Genomic DNA, 19,329 nt, shown 5'->3' with positions numbered 1-19,329 from the left:
GCCAGCTGCCGCCCACTGTTTTCCCTACGCTGAGGGGCTGCCAGATAAGGCTGCCGCCTCCGTGATTCCCGCTCGCCTCTCCGCAGAGCAGGCCCTGCTGCTGCGCAGGTGCCCGCTGACCCGGGTCCTGACATCCTCTGCTGTGCACTCACAGATGCGAGGGAGGCTGACTCCTCCTGCTGCTGCAGGCCCCGCCGTCTCGTTGGATTCCTCCCGGCCCTCTGACGAGGTGCCACCGGCCTGCAGGCTGCGTCAGAAACCGGAGGGTCCCCAGAGGGGCTCCTTACTTGATGCCGGACCCGGGGGGTGGCGTCTGGACTCAGGAACGCCGGAGGCCTGGATCTCCGCGGCCGTCTGCCATCTAATGGAGCCTGAGAAGCTCCTGCCACCGACCCCTGCAGCAGGCTGCTGATCGATACCTGCAGACATTCTGTTCCTTGAGTGCCTGCCGCATCCCTCAAGCGTTGGAGCAAGGCCCCCACCTCCAAACCAGTTACCGCTAAGCTTTGTAACCTAACCGGTGGGTACCTAAAATGGTTGCCCCACTAATATGGCTTCCCCTTTTTATATTGTCCCCTTAAACCCGCCTCTGCCCCCTCCTCCCGTGACCTCATCACTCCAACCTATCTCAAAATGCCATTAACCCCTTAATTTCTTTCCAACCCTGTATTCCCACATCTCCTTGTCATGTCGGCCTCTCTTAAAGGGGTCGATGGCCCAGTATGGCCTCTCTTGACTGGGGACCTGCACTTAACTCATTTGCTTTCCTAAAGAATCAAGTTCATTCGGCTCATCCAAATCATAACGTGATATTAAAAACATTGTTTTTTTGCCCTCAAATTTTAACACATTTTCTGTCACTGATCATTTCATCACTGGTGGCCACAGAGAGAAGAGGCCCTGAGCAGTAACAATGCATGGGCCCTTTGCAGTCCAATAGCTTATGAGGAGGCACAGTTCCACCTGCTTTGGAGGTTGAAATTGGGCCCCTTTAACTATTGTGGGTCTGCCCAGGATTGCACCAATTATATGTCCGCCCCTAATTTCTGTGTCGTTTATGCATCCCGCCTTTGAGGTTAGAGCCTTGCACACTGATGATTTCGGCTAGGTGACAGCAGAGGACATGTAGTGCATTGTGCTGCATTTACAGTTCCACCTTAAAACGCTTCCTCTTCTCAGTGGGAGGCTGGAAGGGGGAAGTCATGTGACCAGCAAGGCTGGAGAACAAGCAGGGAGCAGCATTCTGCAGTGTGAGGACCCAGAGGGCCTGCAGTGTGATCCATGGTGTGGTGATCAGTAAGTGTGAGCTGATATCTCCTGGTACCGCAGGTTAGTGCATGGGATCTCATCAGGCTTTTGTTTCCTAAAGTAGTAGTGTTCCAATCTAAGCCGTTTACTATTGTCAGGTATTTTTCCTTTGTACGTGTCTTCTCTCTTTAGGCTATGATCATTGACAGATTATTTACACATAATATTGATCAGTAGACAGAGCCATATAAATATATCTGTGCCTATATGTTCATTTCTGGCATATCGCAGAATAAACAGTGCTGAGAATACTGTGAATGCCAGTAAGCTGGATCCTAGGAGCATTCTGCAGATTGTACGAAATTACTTTGTCATAGTTAACGGGGTTTTTTTTGTATAATTTCAGAATTTTGCAAACACACATACATGGGATTGGAAATGGGAATAGCAAGTAGCAATAATTCTAAATTTTGGTATGAATCAGTTCTTAAGAGCGTACACAGTGGTGTCACTTAGCGTCAAAGTACCAGCGGGTTTTTGTATTGGATCATAAAGCCCTTTCAGCAAAGTAATTCACGCTAAAAAAGGAAAAAAATGTTTACAGGGTTGATGAGGGATCGATGACCAGTTCACCCTGATGTGAACTGCCATCCATACCTGCTAGTTATATATCATGATAGATGCACACAGTTTTTAGTGGAATTTTTGGAGGTGGTCTGCTTAAAAAATACATGGAAAAAACAATCACTTCTAAGATTCCATTTTCCTGCTCATAGGTTTAGTGTTTTCAGCATATTTTTCCGCTTCAGGTTTTGAAAAATTTTTGGGTGGAAAAAAAGAAATTGCATGTCACTTCTTTGAAGTGGCTCCTGTATTATTATTATTATACATTTTTATAGCGCCATTTATTCCATGGCGCTTTACATGTGAAAGGGGCAAATATAGAAAAGCAAAAATAAGCATGAGCAAAACAAGGCACAGACAAGTACAGAGGGAGAGAGGACCCTGCCCAGGAGGGCTCACAGTCTACAGGGGATGGGTGAGGATACACAAGGAGAGGGTAGAGCTGGTTGTGCGGCGGTTCAGAAGACTAAGGATCACTGCAGGTTGCAGGCTTGTCGGAAGAGGTGGGTCTTCAGGTTCTTTTTGAACGTTTCTGGGGTAGGCGAGAGTCTGATGTGCTGGGGTAGAGAGTTCCAGAGTATGGGGGAGGCACGGGAGAAGTCTTGTATGCAGTTGTGGGAAGAAGAGATAAGAGGGGAGTAGAGAAGGAGATCTTGAGAGGATCGAAGGTTGCGTGTGGGTAAGTACCGGGAGACCATGTCACAGATGTATGGAGGAGACAGGTTGTGGTTGGCTTTGTATGTCATAGTTAGGGTTTTGAACTGGAGCCTCTGGACAATAGGAAGCCAGTGAAGAGCTTGGCAGAGAGGGGAGGCTGGGGAATAATGGAGAGACAGGTGGATCAGTCAGGCAGCAGGGTGTAGGATGAATTGGAGTGGTGCCAGAGTGCTAGAGGGGAGGCCAGAGAGTAGGAGGTTGCAGTAGTCAAGGTGGGAGATGATAAGGGCATGCACGAGTGTTTTTGTGGTTGATTAGTCAAGGAATGCACTGATCAGGGAAATATTTTTGAGTTTGAGTCGGCAGGAGGAGGCAAGGGCTTGGATATGAGGCTTGAAAGAGAGGGCAGAGTCGAGGATCACTCCGAGGCACCAAGCATGCGGGACTGGGGAAAGTGAGCAGCCATTGACATAGATGGATAGGTTTCGTGGTCTGGCAGAGTGAAATAGGGGAAAGATGATGAATTCTGTTTTGCCCATGTTCAGTTTTGTAAAGCGAGCAGAAAGAAAGCTGAAATAGCAGGAAACCTCTTAAAACTGGGCACTGTTCAATCAAAAAGAGAAAAAAACACTTAAACATTTTAACAAATGTTTCAGCATTTTCAAAAGAAAATTTTAGTGTGCCCATACCACAAGGCTTATGCTTTTCACGTTTTGAAACATGATTGTCAAAATTATTGTATCTTATTTTTTTTTACGCATACTATGGAAGCAACAATTATCCTGGTTGTTCTTTATGGACACACGAAGGCCGCATTACTGCTCAGTGCTAGTTGTACATAGCCGTAATAAGACATCTACAGGCTTCTAGCTCTACTATATCTAAGTGCTTCCAATTTCATATACAGTGTTTTTTTCTAGTGACATCTGTATGACTTACCTCATCTAATCAGACAACATTATGGGGCAAATTCTCCTCAAGAAGTGTTGCTTCTTGGGAAGAAGCGTGTAGTACACGCTTGGTAGCCCCGTCGGGGCCTACGTCCAGACCCCCTCTGCATATGTTGGAATTCCTTCTCACAAGATGGGATTTGGTTGTATGTACCTATGTACGTGTGCTTTGCCATGCTGCATCATTCTTGGGCTTATATGCCCACTTGAGGCGGACACCAAGATGTAGTAGACTGCACCTGCGTGTGGGCGTACAAGCCCGAAAATGATGCATGACAGAGCACATGTTCGCTCTGTTGGCGCATACGTCCGAATCCCATCTTGTGTGGGGGGGTTCAGACATAAGACATAATGTGAAGGCACCCTTACTCTACAAGGTGCTGCATGGTACACCATATAGTTGTACGCAGCTTTTCTGAGCCACAGGAACTTCATATTCCTCTCTTGATTGTGTTGGTAATGCCTTATTACATTCATTTTGCATGGTAGAGGTTCATGCACATAACTGTATTAGGACTCACTTCATAAATAGTATATTCATGGTAATTTAATAATCAGCAAATTTTATTGCAAAAGTATGTCCCGTATATCATAAAGAAGTTTGTATAAATCACAGGGGCACACAAAAATAGACCCAGTTGTGGAACATCCTTCTGTTACAGAGATCTCTCCTACAAATCTGCCAAGTGCTCACATTCTAGATTTGCCCACGAATAAAATCTCTAACAGTGCCCCCAACTATTTCAGGTCTTTAAGGCTGGAGTCACACCAGCGTATGGCATTGGATGCGATATGCTAATGACACTCGGCACCTGCTCTGCTGCAACCGGGAACCGAGTGTCATGCTACTGCTCTCCGATCCTCTGGCATCAGAGAATCACAGCACAGGTAAGGAGGAGGCTGGGAAATTAATTTCTCCATCTCCTTCGCTGCTGGCGTCGGCGTATATCGCACCGCACTCGGATAATATCCGAGTGCTGTGCATTGTGTCACTCGCACCCATAGACTTATATGGGTGCGAGTGAGCTGATTGTCGATTTTTCTCGCGTGTCGATTCAGCATGAGAAAATATTCGCAGATGTGATCTGCCCCATAGAGTAACACTGGGCCGAGTGCTATGTGATATTTTATCGCATAGCACTCGGCCGTATTCTACGCTAGTGTGACCCCGGCCTGAGCTGGTTTTCCCATAAGCTCCAGGGCTCGGGTTGACTGCCGCCCCTGCACCCAGAATTGTTACACCCCTGGTGGTCCCTACATTTGTGTTTGCAGACAATTACAATTTTATCTTTGAGAGGATTTGGGTCTTTTGTAATGTCATGTTGACATTTTATGTGTAGCCAATTTCATGAACCTTCACAGATCAGCTCACTGCAGGATGTCAAAGGTCTCTTACAAGATAATTGGAAGTCATTTATTGCACATAGTGCAGGTCTTCTGCTTCCCCCTCACAATTGCTGACTGTGTGTTTCTGTGATCTGCTGACTGCTTGTGCAGTTGTAATAATTATCTAAGTATTAAAGCCGTCATCTCTAGAGAAGAATCCCTTGTACTTATGGCCATAGTTCCCCATTTGAACTCAGCTACCTGACTACCCTTAGGTTCTGGATTTCTCTTGCATTCTAGAATAGATCTTTAACTAATACATAAAAAGAGATGTATGTTCCAAGTACAAAATATAATAGTTGTATCCTATAGAGGGGCAGTAAATCATATACAGTAACAGTGCATAAAATATACAGTCTCAAAATAAGATGCACAAGTCATCCTATTATTGTCATAATCTCTGTACCCTGCACTGAGATCAGTTCTTGAGCAATGGCATACAACAGGACAGGATTATTATAATTATTATTTATTATTTTAGCGCCATTTATTTCATGACACTTTACTTGTGAGGAGAGGTATACATAATAAAAACGTGAACAGTAATCTTAAACAATAAAAGTTATGACTGGTTCAGGTGGAGAAAGGACCCTGCCCACGAGGGCTCACAATCTACAAGGGATGGGTGAGGATACGGTAGATGAGGGCAGAGCTGGTCGTGCAGCAGTTTAGTGGATCGGTGGTTACGGCAGGTTTTAGGCTTGTCGGAAGAGGTAGGTCTTCAGGTTCCTTTTGAAGTTTTCTATGGTAGACGAGAGTGTGATATGTTAGGGTATGAGTTCCAGAGTATGGGGGATGCGCGGGAGAATAGGGGGTTAGTTATGAACAATACATTGTAGATCAAACTAGTAAAACATGTTAGGCCATATTCACACATTGAGTATTTGGTGAGTTTTTACCTTAGTATTTTTAAGCCAAAGCCAGAAGTGGGTGAAAAATGCAGAAGTGGTCACATTTTTCTATTATACTTTTCCTCTGAATGTTCCACTCCTGATTTTGGCTTATAAACAGGGGTATAGAAACCGTGATCATAGCGGCTTGGCCCATGCGGGCAAGGAGCCCACCAATGCCAGCACAAACTACAACTGGATGTCTATCCTCGGACACACATTCAGTTAAAGAGTATTGCAGCGCATAGACCCGTCGGATCCTTGCACAACAATACATGCTTCCGGCCAATTAGAGGCCAGCAGCTGACGTCGGCGCACATGTGACTAGGGGTTCATGGAAGTCATGTCATGCACTCCCGTCACTTTCACACTGAAGTCAGTTGCCGACTTCAGGAGAGGACACTGCGTAGTGGGGGAGCAGATGGAAGGTGAGACATAAAGTATACCAGGATACGGGATATACAGTGAAGGAAATAATTATTTCATCCCTTGCTGATTTTGTAAGTTTGCCCACTGACAAAGACATGAACAGTCTATAATTTTAAGGGTAGGTTAAGTTTAACATTGAGAGATAGAATATCAAAAATAAAATCCAGAAAATCACATTGTATAAATTATATAAATTTATTTGCATTTTGCAGTGAGAAATAAGTATTTGAGCCCCTACCAACCATTAAGAGTTCTGGCTCCTACAGACCAGTTAGACCTTCCTAATCAACTTGTTACGTGCACTAAAGACAGCTCACATCGCGTTGTCCTGATGGAAGCGCGCAGGGAGTCTGCTCCCTGCGCGATGCCCCGCAATGTCATTGTCACTGCTGGCAGCGGCATTAGAGGGGTTAAATGCTCGCTCAGCGTGAGGCTGCGCGATCGTGCCGCCGTACTAGTACTGCTGTTTCCTGGAACACAGCTCTCGCAGAGCAGTACTAATACGGTGCATGGTGGGAAAGGGTTAATCACATGCTGTCATAGACCTAATGGGAAACAGATGAATTATGTGGGTAGAAAGGCAAAAAAAGCAATTGTAAGTGCAAAAGTGCACAGTGTAATATAATTTTATGACTGCGATATATTAATAAGATAAGAATTTGGGAATGTTTCTGTAAGAACAGTGTATTAAGGCCAAATAACTTGACAGGTTCCTGTCAGAGAGCATCAGATAATATACGGTAGATAAGAATTCTGTTTTAGCGTTAGCATTATGTAGCATGCCAATAGACCAAAACCAGTAATGATTAATTATAAGATTTCATTAAATAAAACCATACAATTCATGTTATCAGCAGTTTATGTTCCTACCCCTTTACAAATACAGTTTGAAGATTTTCTGTGACTGCCTGTTAATTCACAATGCCTGATAATCTGGCAACAAGGAGGTCCTGTTTCTAAAGCAATTACAGAAGATACTTCAAAACCATTTAACTCTGCACCCCAAATAGTCAACTAATGAAATCATTTTGAAATAAGTTTTTGACAAAGTAAATGCACCACAGAGAGAATGACCCTGGAGTTATGATTATGCAATGGTCTTTCTGCCTCTTAGTGGAAACCTAATAATGGGAATACTGATGTTCCATGGATCAATTGCACATATTAGTGGTGACCACAAGCTATGTGAAACTGTCAAAGCGTGTGACAAGTTGCAAGGTGATCCTTTGCTCAGTGCTGATGCAAATATTTAGTTCAGCGTAAACTTTTAAGTAGCCAAGTATAGGACTTTATCAGGTCAGTAGACTAAACGGAGCAGTTCAGCACAGGTGTCATCACAAAGACCAATCATACATGTATCACTGTTACTGTGCCCTCGCTGTACCTACATTCATATACAATCCATCTCTTGACATTGCCTTCTACAGTGCATTGCATCAAATTGCCACTTTCCATCATAGGTCCTTCTTAGATTCCCAGGCTAAGGATGCCAACCCATGACTTTAGTGGATTCGGTGAGCCATTATCAGCTGCCACAGTCTGTCTTCCTTCTCTGTCATAGGTCTAATAAGGCACTGTGGAGAAGAGACACAGCTTCACATTGCCAAGCTAGGGAAAATGTTATGATGTGGCTGCGTGTTCTCTTCTGAGTTGGGTTGGCCACCAGAAGAGAAGACCGAACCTACCACAGTCCCATAAGTAATCATGCAGACACTTGGGAGAAATGCTAATTTTTAAGGTTATAGTGGATCAGCTGCTTTTATGGCCCCATGTGCAGTTAGCTCAGACTTTGTATATGGTAGATCTGCTCTTGTGTCACGGACCCAGAAATTCTGTGGACACTTTTGGATATCTGTAATAGATTTATTCACAATACAAATGTTTCTGTTGATACAAGATTGTTTTCTCTTACAGATAAATAATGGCTTTAAACTGGCGAGTCCTGATAATTTTGGTGCAAGCCATTATTGCATCAGTGAAGTTATGTGGTGAGTAAAATAACGAAACCCACTTTTGGAAGCATTAATATGTGTAATGACCGCCTGTGGCCGCAGACTCAAATGGCTGCCTCGGAAAGACTTGGCACAAGCCACTGTTGTGAATTCCGTTCTTGGGCTCCCTCCGGTGGTTGTAAATGGCACTTTTGTGAATTCTGCCCTTGGGCTCCCTCCGGTGGTTTTAAGTGGAACTGCTGCTCCTTGGATTTAGCTTAGCAGCTGCTTCCACTGATCGCCTCTCCTGCTCTGCTATTTAGCCTGGCTCTGATCTTCAGCCAGTGCCAGCTGTCAATGTTTCTTGGTTGGATTCAGATCTCTCCTTGGATTTCCTTGATAGTCGGTCCTGTTCAGCAAAGATAAGTCCTTGCATGTTCATTTGTTGTCCTCTTGCTGTGGACTTAATCATTCAGCTAATTTTATGTTTGCTCTAGTCCAGCTTGTCAGTATTCTATATTCAGTTAAGCTGGAAGCTCTGGGGAAGCAGATTTGCCCTCCACACCGTTAGTCAGGTGTGGAGATTTTTTGTAAACTCTGTGATGGATTTTTCTAGCTTTTAATACTGACCGCACAGTATCCTTTCCTATTCTGTCTATCTAGTTAGAAGTGGCCTCCTTTGCTAAATCCTGTTTTCATTCTGTGTATGTAATTTCCCTCTCCACTCACAGTCCATATTTGTGGGGGGCTGTCTGTCCTTTGGGAGCTTTCTCTGAGGCAAGATAGCTTTCCTGTTTCCATCTTTAGGGGTAGCTAGTTCTCCGGCTGTGATGAGATGTCTAGGGAGTGACAGGAACATTCCACGGCTACTTCTAGTGTTGTGTTAGGTTCAGGAACTGCGGTCAGTAAAGATACCATCTCCTCAGAGCTCGTCCCATGTTGCTCCTTAACCACCAGATCATAACAAGCCACTCCGTCTGGCAAACTCCAGAGAAATCACAGTACCATTTATCTTACATGCAGGGATCTGGTCTTACAGAAGGACCCAGTAGAATGCTACTATGAAAGGGCTTTCATCCGGAGGTACGAATGGTCACCAAGCAGGGTCAGAACCAAGAGGTCATGTCAAGTACAAAATCAGGATCTGTAAGAATAGTCAGAAAGAAGCCGTAGTCAAAACAGGAAAGCACTAAACCAAAAATAGGGGCAGAAGATGCACATCTAGCCAAGGAAACACTGAACTATATATCTGACAGCTTCCAGCAGCAAGCTGGAAGACTTAAGGTACCTTCACACTCAGCAACTTTACAACGAGAACGACAACTATCCTTGACGTTGCAGCGTCCTGGATAGCGATCTCGTTGTGTTTGACACGCAGCAGCGATCTGGATCCTGCTGTGATATCGCTGGTCGGAGCTAGAAGTCTAGAACTTTATTTGGTCGTCAGATCGGTGTGTATCGTCATGTTTGACAGCAAAAGCAACGATGTCAGCAATGTTTTACATGGAGCTAACGACCTGTGAGAACGATAAGTGAGTCACCGTTACGTCACAGGATCGCTCCTGCATCGTTGTGGAGCTGCTGTGTTTGACGTCTCTACAGCGACCTAAACAGCGACGCTGCAGCGATCGGCTCGTTGTCTATATCGCTGCAGCGTCGCTGAGTGTGACGGTACCTTTAGTAAGGTATAGTGCTCTCCAACTGGCTTGGGGCAGGGAGTTGATCACTCCAGCTGGACAGCCCACACCCCCACACTGCAGACTGGACGGCACTACAGGTTCCAGGTACTCTAATCTGAGTGGCTGGTCAGGACCCACAGTCCAGAGCTTCTGTTTCTGACATCTATATCACCTGCAGAGTGAATACGGCAGCGCCTGGTGACTGAAGCAGAAGTCACAGGGTCTGATGGAGATCATCAAAATGTCAAAATGTTATTCATTCACTATTCATTCTGAGACCCCTGATATGCAGTTTGCACTGTGCTCCTACTTTTATTTTTTTTATTAATCAAGCATTGACAACAGTTTGTAAGGAAAGTACAGTATAGGATATGAAAAAGCATACGTACATACCCAGCTGAATACTAATGGGTACATCAAAAAAGAAACATACAGACTCATCCACGTGGGACCTCAATTTAACAATGTAGTAAACCACGTGACACCAGTGAACAAAAAAAGTTAAATTGTGAGGTGCAGTGGCTTGTGAAAGTACGGTACTCACCCGCCCCCCCCCCCCCCCCCTTGGAATCCTTTGTGTTTTACTACCTCAAATCACTGACAGACTGAAACAGGTTTTGCTCAAGAACAACCATGTATTTCGCACCATCCATCTTCGCCTAGACTCGGACCATTTTTCATGTCCCTGCTGCCGAATAACATCCCCATAGCATGATGCTCCCACCACCCTGTTTCAGTGTGTTGTGTTCTTGGGGTGATAAGCTGTGTTGGTCTGGCAACAGACATAGCGTTTACCTTGGTGGCCAAAAACTTCAATTTTGGTCTCATCTGACCACAGCACCTTCCTCCATACATTTGGGGAGTCTCCTGAATATCTTTTAGCAAATTCAAAACAAGCCTTACAATCTTTGTGTGAAAGAAAAGGCTTTTTTTCTTCCATAAAAGCCACCTCTATGGAGTGTACGGCTTATTGTGGTCGTATGGACAGATACTCCAGACTCTGCTTGGGAACTCTGAAGCCCCAATTACAACGATACCCCATTTATATATATATTTTTATGTGTTGACGCTTTTACACAATAAGGCTACGGTCACACTATCAGTATTTGGTCTGTATTTTACATCAGTATCTGTAAGCCAAAGCCAGGAGTGAAACAATCAGATGGGAAAGCTATAATAGAAACACGTCACCAAGTCTGTATTTTTGACCCACTCCTGGTTTTGGCTTACAAATACTGATGTGAAATACTGACCCAATACTGATAGTGTGACCGTAGTCTAACAACTATTTTGTAGATAAAAATAATTATTTTTGCATTGCTTTATTCTGAGAACTATAACATTTTTATTTTTCTGCTGATAAAGCTGCATGGCTGCTTGTTTTCTGCGGGACAAGATGACATTTTCAGCATACCATTTTTATTTACATTCATCTTTTTTATCGCGTTTTATGGCACTTTTTGTTTGGCGGTATGATGATAAAGCATTGTTTTTTTGCCTTTTTTTTATTTTTTTATGGTGTTTACTGAAGGGGTTAACTAGTGGGACAGTTTTATAGAGCGGGTCGTACTGGATGCAGCAATACCAAATATGTGGGTTTTTTGGTAATTTTTTTACATAAATAATTTATTTTTCTTTTTAAGTTCATTATTTGGGGATTTTTTAGAAAATATTTTTACACTTTGTAATAACTTCTTTTTTTACTTTTCTACATTTTCACAGAATTGGACATCACTGTATAGTAACAGATTGCTGACAGGGTCCTGCAGGCGCTCACACGCCAACTTCCCTGAAGGACCCTGCTGCCATCTTGCGGCCAGGGGGTCACCATGGAGACTATAATGGAAGCACACAGGGAGCCTACTGCCTGTGCGATGCTCCTCCATGACGCTGTCACTATTGTCAGCAGCATCAGAGGGGTTAAATGTCCACGATTGGTGGTAGCACTGATCGTGGGCATTGCTGCAGGGTGTCAGCTCTCACATAGAGCTGTCACCCGCTCCCAATCATGGTAATGCTCAGCGTCAGCCCCAACGATCGCAGCGCCATAAATATACTTGTCTTTGTGGGAACGCCGCTCTCGCAGAGCTGTATATGGACGGCACACGTTGGGGAGGGTAAATAGTGTTGCAGCTTCTGTGGCCTTTCAGAAAAGGTGTGTATATACTGACAGACCAGGTGACATTTAGATTGCACACAGGTGGACTTCCTTTCAATTATCACTTATAAAGGTGACTGCTTGCACCAGAAATTTTTGGGGCTTCATATCAAAAGGGGTGAATACATATGCGCATGCACATGCCGTTTTTTCGTTATTTGATCCCAAAAAATTTAACTTATGCCTATATTTTTCTCACTTCACTTTACAAACTTTTAGACTATTTAGTGCTCATGCATCATGGAATAATGTAATGTAACAAAATAGGTATAAAGCAAAGGGGTGTGAATATTTTTGCAAGCCACTGTACTCCCACTGCATTGCATTCTTGGTTACCACAGCTGTGTTTTCAGATCTTGTGCTAGTACAGTATATTGGAAAAGTGCGTCAATGAGCCTATTATATCCACTATCCGTGTATGTGGGGTATAGTAATCCTTACTAGCCATAAGCCATGGATAAGCGACTATATGATCATCAGGGGCGCAGCGCTGATCATGTGAATGGGGCTGGCTGCAGCCTCCACCACTGCTGTGCAGAGAGCACACATAAGAAAATACATTACTTAAACTGCATCTCCTTCAGTTTCAGGATCCATGGGGGTCTCACAAATCACACCTCAACTGGTGATAAAGTGATGGCATATCTGAGCTATCTGCCACCTGTTTATAAGATGCCAAAAACAAATCACAATCAGCATTCAAAGTCTAGTTGTTAAATGTTAGATCCATGAAGTAAGCCTGTCATCTGTTTTTTAAAGAGAACCCATCAGCAGGATTTGGCTAAGTAAAATGCAGACATGTCCAAGGGCTGTCACTAGTGCCGTTTTCCTGGAGACTGCCAGGAGATTAGTGCCCACAGTTAGTATGGCGCCAATCTGAAGTTTACACCAGGAGAATTATAAAGAAAACAGAGACAGCGGAGGGGCAAAGCCGAAGACCCTCCCCATAGTTCCGCCTCACAGTCCTGCCCCTGATCTGATTATAAGAAAACTTCAAACACTCATTACACACAATCCACAGAAAGGATTCCTTCACCACAGGTATCGTTTTAATCAGTATCACAGCGCCAATATGGCCATGTATGTACCTTACTTAGCATTATCCTGCTCATAGGTTCCCTTTAAGGCTGGATTCACATGCAATTTTTTTTTCTTGTACGCAAAAAATTAGATTGATTTTTTTTTTTCCAGTGTGCTTGATCCAATTTTCATCCATGTTTCGTTAATTCTTCTCATGTGCAAAAAGAAAAATGATGGAGGTATCATTAGCAACAGTTCAGTGGAAAATGGACTGCACACAAATGCAACTTGCAGGGTATCCTTGTGCTCTCCATTTTTTATTAGCGGACCCATTCACTTGAATGGCCGAGTTTGGTCAGCACAAGAGTAGGACACGTTTCTGTTTTTTTAAACAGAACATAAATCAGCAAACAAAAACAAAGCTACTATTTGAAAAGGCCCACAAAAAATATAATTTGTCTGTGTTGTCAGAGAAAAACAGTGACGGCAGTCATACAACAGAGTCAGCACGTATTGCTGCGTCATACGTCCTCAGTGACGGTGCTGTGAGCAGTGAACCCTTTACCAGTGATTATTGAAGCCCCCAATGATTGAGCATTTGCTAACTGTTGATTATAGAAAAGACAAACATATATACTGTATATATATATATGTATACATACACACAGTATATATATATGTTCATTAGGGTAGGCTGTGCTGTATAGATTACTGATACATGTGTGACCCATTTTTGTTTCCAAGAAATTCCTGAAGGAAAAATTCATTTAATAAAGTCATTGAATGGTGAGCTATTGAGTGCAACATTCGATGCTTCCAGTGATGCCAATCCCAGCGTCTATATTGGACTTCGTCTTTCTGAAAATCATAATCTGAAAAAAGAAGATGAATACTTCCAGAGGCTTAAAACTTCAATGGAGACCATTTCTAGCAGGTAGCACATATGTGCTTGTTCATTGGCGTTTGGGAGCATATATATTCCTGTAATGGTTAGAAGACCACCATCACTGCATATGATTATTATTTTTGCCGTACAGACAGGAAACCAGTCACAAGGATTTTCCACTGTAAATTGTCAGTTTATTTCTGTCTTTTACAAGATTACAGGCCTGCTTTTATATAAGGCACGGTGGAAGAAACCTTTATAAATCTGCCATGCTCAGTATGCTAATTAGCCGCAAGTAGTCTTCTTGGCGGGCTGTTCCTGTGAATAACGAGTTGGTGTTGGCAGTTTAGATTGGCAGATCCATGTGGCAGGTTTCCTTTAATGAAGCGGAGTATGGTTAAACTAAATCATGGCTGATTGGAACTTTATATTTTAATGCTCAGTTCACACATGCATTTATTCTGGATTTTATGTCCTTTTATAGGAATAGAGAATGAGAATTCATGCAGGATCTGTCACAGACACAAACGATGCCCCATGGGCCCAATTTATTATAATGGAGAATGTTGAGTTTCTGTTAAGGGGGTCCATCATTTCATTGGAAATATTGAGCAGTTTGCTCTTTATTTTTCCCTCCTAATGATAATGATGGAAACTACGACCGAGCCTCCTAACAGGTGTGATGCAGATGGGTGTGGACCCACTGCTCCACAGGCTGAGCTTATCATGGAGGGGCGAAACTAAGCAACTACCTTGTTTTCGCTAGAGCCTTTGGTGGTGAGGATAGGCTTGGCCGCAGGAAGTTGCCAGGTGTCACTCCAGGGCAGTCTCTGTATCTGCAGCAGCTGATCCACGGGCAGTGCAGGTATACAGAGTACAGGAGGGCAAGACAGAGGCATAGTCAGACGATCCAGGGTCGGGACAGGAAACATGGGTTCACTATACAAGGTGGGGTCAGGAGAGGAAAGATCAGAATAGATGACTGGCTGAGCCGGGTCGATCTCAGAGGAGACTAAACTGAGGTACACTTTGGCAGGAAGCTAGAGACAAATGCAGATAAAACCTAAACTTAGGCAAAGGTAAAGAGGGAGTAGCTGACTAATATACAGTTGTGCTCCAAAGTTTACATACCCCTGCAAAATTTTTGCTTTTTTGTTTTTTTTCTAGAGAATATGAATGATAACATCAAAACTTTTTCTCCACTCATGGTTAGTGGTTGGGTGAAGCCATTTATTGTCAAACTACTGTGTTTTCTTTTTTTAAATCATAATGACAAACCAAAACATCCGAATTACCCTGATCAAAAGTTTACATACCCCATTTCTTAATACCATGTATTGCCCCCTCTAACATCATTGACAGCTTGAAGTCTTTTGCGGCAGTTCTTTATTTTCTCAAATGGTAAGGCTGCCCCCTCTTCTTGGCAAAAAGCCTCCAGTTCCTGTAAATGTCTGGGCTGTCTAGCATAAACTGTGCACTTGAGATCTCCCCAAAGTGGCTCAATAATTTTGAGGTCAGTAGACTGAGATGGCCACTCCAGAACCTTCATTTTGTTCTGCTGTAGCCAATGACAGGTCGACTTGGCCTTGTGTTTTGGATCGTTATCATGTTGGAACGTCCAAGTACGTCGCATGCGCAGCTTCCGGGCAGATGAGTGCAAATTTGCCACCAGTATTAGCTGATAACATGCTGCATTCCTCTTTCCTTCAACTTTGACTAAGTTTCCTGTGCCTTTGTAGCTCACACATCTCCAAAACATCAGCAATCCACCTCCATGCTTTACAGTAGGAATGGTGTTCCTTTCATCTTAGGCCTTGTTGACCTCTCTCCAAATGTAACGTTTATGGTTGTGGCCAAAAAGTTCAATTTTGGTCTCATCACTCCAAATTACCTTGTTCCAGAAGTTTTGAGGCTTGTCTCTGTGTTGTTTTGCGTATTGTAGGCAAGATAGTTTGTGGCATTTGCACAGTAATGGCTTTCTTATGACTCGACCATGCAGCCCATTTTTCTTCAAGTGCCTCCTTATTGTGCATCTTGAAACAGCCACAACACTAGTTTTCAGAGAGTTTGGTACTTAAGCTGATGTTATTTGTGGGTTTTTCTTTGCATCCCGAACAATTTTCCTGGCAGTTGTGGATGACATTTTTGTTGGTCTACCTGACAGTGGTTTTGTTTCTACAGAGCCCCTGATTTTCCATTTGTTAATCACAGTTTGAACACTGCTGACTGGCATTATTAATTCCTTGGATATCTTTTTGTATCCCTTTCCTGTTTTATACAGTTCAACTACCTTTTCCCATAGATCCGTTGACAATTCTTTTGCTTTCCCCATAACTCACATTCCAGAAACTTCAGTGGCTGGAGGAAAGATGCAAGAGTCTGTCTGGATCCCAGAAACTCACTCAGCTTTTATGCACACACACTGATTACAAGCAAACAGGTCATAGGTGAGGATGTTACCTTTAGTAGCCAGTCAAACCCATTTGTGTCAACTTCTGTGCATGTTCTCAGGCCAAAATCTCCAGGGTATGTAAACTTTTGATCAGGGTCATTTGGATGTTTTGGGTTGTCATTATGATTTAAAAAGAGAAAACACAGTAGTTTGACAATAAATGGCTTCACCCAACCACTAACCATAAGTGGAGAAAAAGTTTTGGTGTTATCATTCATATTCTCTGAAAAAAGGCCAAGAAGGCAAAAATTCTGCCAGGGTATGTAAACGTTTGAGCACAACTGTATACCTTGCCTGGCAGGGGATTGGATGGGGAAGGCAAACCCTGCAGGACACAACAGGGTTAAATTGCTGCAGGATCTGGCTGTCCCTCCCTATAGCCAGGTGTAGACAGCAGGGATATGCAGATATGCAAAGTTTGGAAGTGCTGGATAAGGACTCGGCACAGCGGTTTGACACAAGGAGGAGCAGAGCTGCGAACGCAGTGAGTAGGGAGGCGCTAAGAAGTTGTTAGGGACTCTAACACAGGTGTGAATGGAGAATAAGGCTATGAGAATGTATTCATGCAAAGTAATATCAACAATAGCATTATATTTATTCATCACAGATTATTTGGTATTTAAAGAGGATCTGTCACTTACTGGTAATTTTATATTTTTACCTGAGCTGATGTTCTCCTAATTCTGGCATGGTTTCTTTTTTGTTCCTGAGATATCGGCCCCTCTTCTTTGTATATAAATCTAATCTTTTTAGTCAACTGGGCCTAATCATCAAGAATACGCTCATAGAGGAGAATTGAGGATCATGCCCACGTGGATAAAAATATGAAAAGAAGAGAGGATCGTATATCTCAAAATGGAGAGGCTCAGATAGAAAAGAAAAACAACACCAGATTCAGTGAAGGAGCAGCTTTTACATCAGGTGAAAAATTACATATTTTTGAGAAGTGACAATTCCTCTTGAATGTAAATCTCTTTTACTTCTACCTTTTCCTTAAAATTAATCTCCGTGTGTGGAGCCCCATTAACCACACAAGAGTTACACTAATGCCGTTGAGAGCATTGTTACACGGAAAATAAAGGAAATATGTCAGTAGGCAGACCTTATAGAGGACTAGCAAGAGTCACCACTTTAGTACCAAAAGGAAACCAGATTTTCTCTCAATATTTTGCTTCTGCATGACTTGTGAATTGTTCTGTTGATTTTCTTCTCACTAAACATCTTGTCATTCACAAATATAGTCGATTGGGAATCAAAGAAGGCGAGCCCAAGACAGGACTGCTAGCCTTTCAGCTGATGGCACAGAAGGTGTCTTGTGACAACATAGACTCATCTGTAAGAAACAGATTATTTAGACATATGAAATATCACCTTCACAAAGAAAAAGAAAACATAGGTAATTATCTGACATGGTTGAGTCCTGTATATCTGGTAGTGACTAGTGATGAGCGAGTATACTCGTTGCTCGGGTTTTCCTGAGCACGCTCGGGTGGTCTCAGGTGCATGATTTACGGCTGCTAGCCAGGCTGAATACATGTGTGGGTTGACTGTTTGATAGGGAATTCCCACATGTATTCAGTCTGTCCGCTGCAGCCGTAAATCGTGCAGCTGAGGCGACAAAACTAAATGTCCGAGCACTACAAAATACTCGCAACGAGTATACTCGCTCATCACTAGTAGTGACCAATAAATGCAGCATACGGTATGGCCGATTATAGAGTGCGATGACCCCTGTTATTTCTTATGTGTCACACTAATCGCATCTAATTGTTCAATAACAATTACAAATGAAAATAACACAAAGGGAAGAGGAGTTGATACATCACAATTTCCCACATGATTACTGCATTTATTTAAAGGAACAAATGCATTTCCTATATTCTGATCAGCAATGTGAAAAAGTAACTGCCCCACTAAATGTAGCAATCAATCATACTACAGTTAGGAGCAAAGCAACGAATTTGTACTCATACTATATGTTAGTATTAGCCCTTAGACACTTAAATTTTTTTTAAAGAGATCCTGTCACCATATTAAAAATAAAGGCATGTATGTTAAGGGGTATTAGTGCTGAATAAATCCTTATATTTCTTGTAGAAATCTGTTTTGCTGCTGGTTTAGAGAAATACATACCGTAGTTGAAATTGTTTGCTTATAGGCCACAAGTGCAGTGGATGAGCCCTGTAATTACATATCTCCAGCCTCCCTCTATTCTCCACCCGCCGCCTGCCTCCTATCTCTGACTGATAGGTCACTGAAACAAGAGTTACCTGGAGACAGAAGGAAGGCAGTGGTTGAAGAATGGAGAGAGAGGCGGGAGATATGTAAGTGCAGTGGGTGGGCTCTGTAATTACATATCTCCGGCCTCGCTCTATTCTCCACCCTCCACCTGCCTCCTGTCTCTGACTGATAGGTCACTGAAACGTGAGTTACCTGGAAACAGAAGGAAGGCAGAAGGTGGAGAATGGAGAGAGAGGCGGGAGATATGTAAGTGCAGTGGGTGGGCTCTGTACTTACATATCTCCGGCCTCGCTCTATTCTCCACCCGCCGCCTGCCTCCTGTCTCTGACTGATAGGTCACTGAAACATGAGTGACCTGGAGACAGAAGGAAGGCAGTGGGTGGAGAGTAGAGCATGGCAGGAGATATGTAAGTGCAGTGGGTGGGCTCTGTACTTACATAACTCCGGCCTCGCTCTATTCTCCACCCGCCGCCTGCCTCCTGTCTCTGACTGATAGGTCACTGAAACATGAGTGACCTGGAGACAGAAGGAAGGCAGAGGGTGGAGAGTAGAGCGAGGCAGGAGATATGTAAGTGCAGTGGGTGGGCTCTGTACTTACATAACTCCGGCCTCGCTCTATTCTCCACCTGCCGCCTGCCTCCTGTCTCTGACTGATAGGTCACTGAAACATGAGTGACCTGGAGACAGAAGGAAGGCAGTGGGTGGAGAGTAGAGCGGGGCAGGAGATATGTAAGTGCAGTGGGTGGGCTCTGTACTTTGATTAATGCTGCCCTTTAAT

The 19,329-nt window shown here is 43.4% G+C and overlaps 1 protein-coding gene across 1 annotated transcript in view; it reads left to right on the top strand.

Moving 5' to 3' along the window:
* The first annotated feature begins 1,086 nt into the window (after positions 1-1,086).
* The window catches only part of TCN2 (transcobalamin 2), a 35,456-nt gene continuing 17,213 nt past the window's right edge, over positions 1,087-19,329 (top strand). Inside the window, exons 1-4 of the mRNA XM_077291994.1 lie at positions 1,087-1,329; positions 8,099-8,172; positions 13,717-13,906; positions 17,552-17,706. Coding sequence (XP_077148109.1) covers positions 8,106-8,172; positions 13,717-13,906; positions 17,552-17,706 — 412 coding nt within the window. The 5' untranslated portion in view covers positions 1,087-1,329; positions 8,099-8,105. The remainder of the gene's footprint in view (positions 1,330-8,098; positions 8,173-13,716; positions 13,907-17,551; positions 17,707-19,329) is intronic.

Source organism: Ranitomeya variabilis, chromosome 1 (genome assembly GCF_051348905.1).
Source record: "Ranitomeya variabilis isolate aRanVar5 chromosome 1, aRanVar5.hap1, whole genome shotgun sequence".
NCBI classification, from domain to species: Eukaryota; Metazoa; Chordata; class Amphibia; order Anura; family Dendrobatidae; genus Ranitomeya; species Ranitomeya variabilis.
The sequence above is the reverse complement of the archived record's forward strand: the minus strand, read 5'-3'. Positions and strand labels throughout refer to the sequence as shown.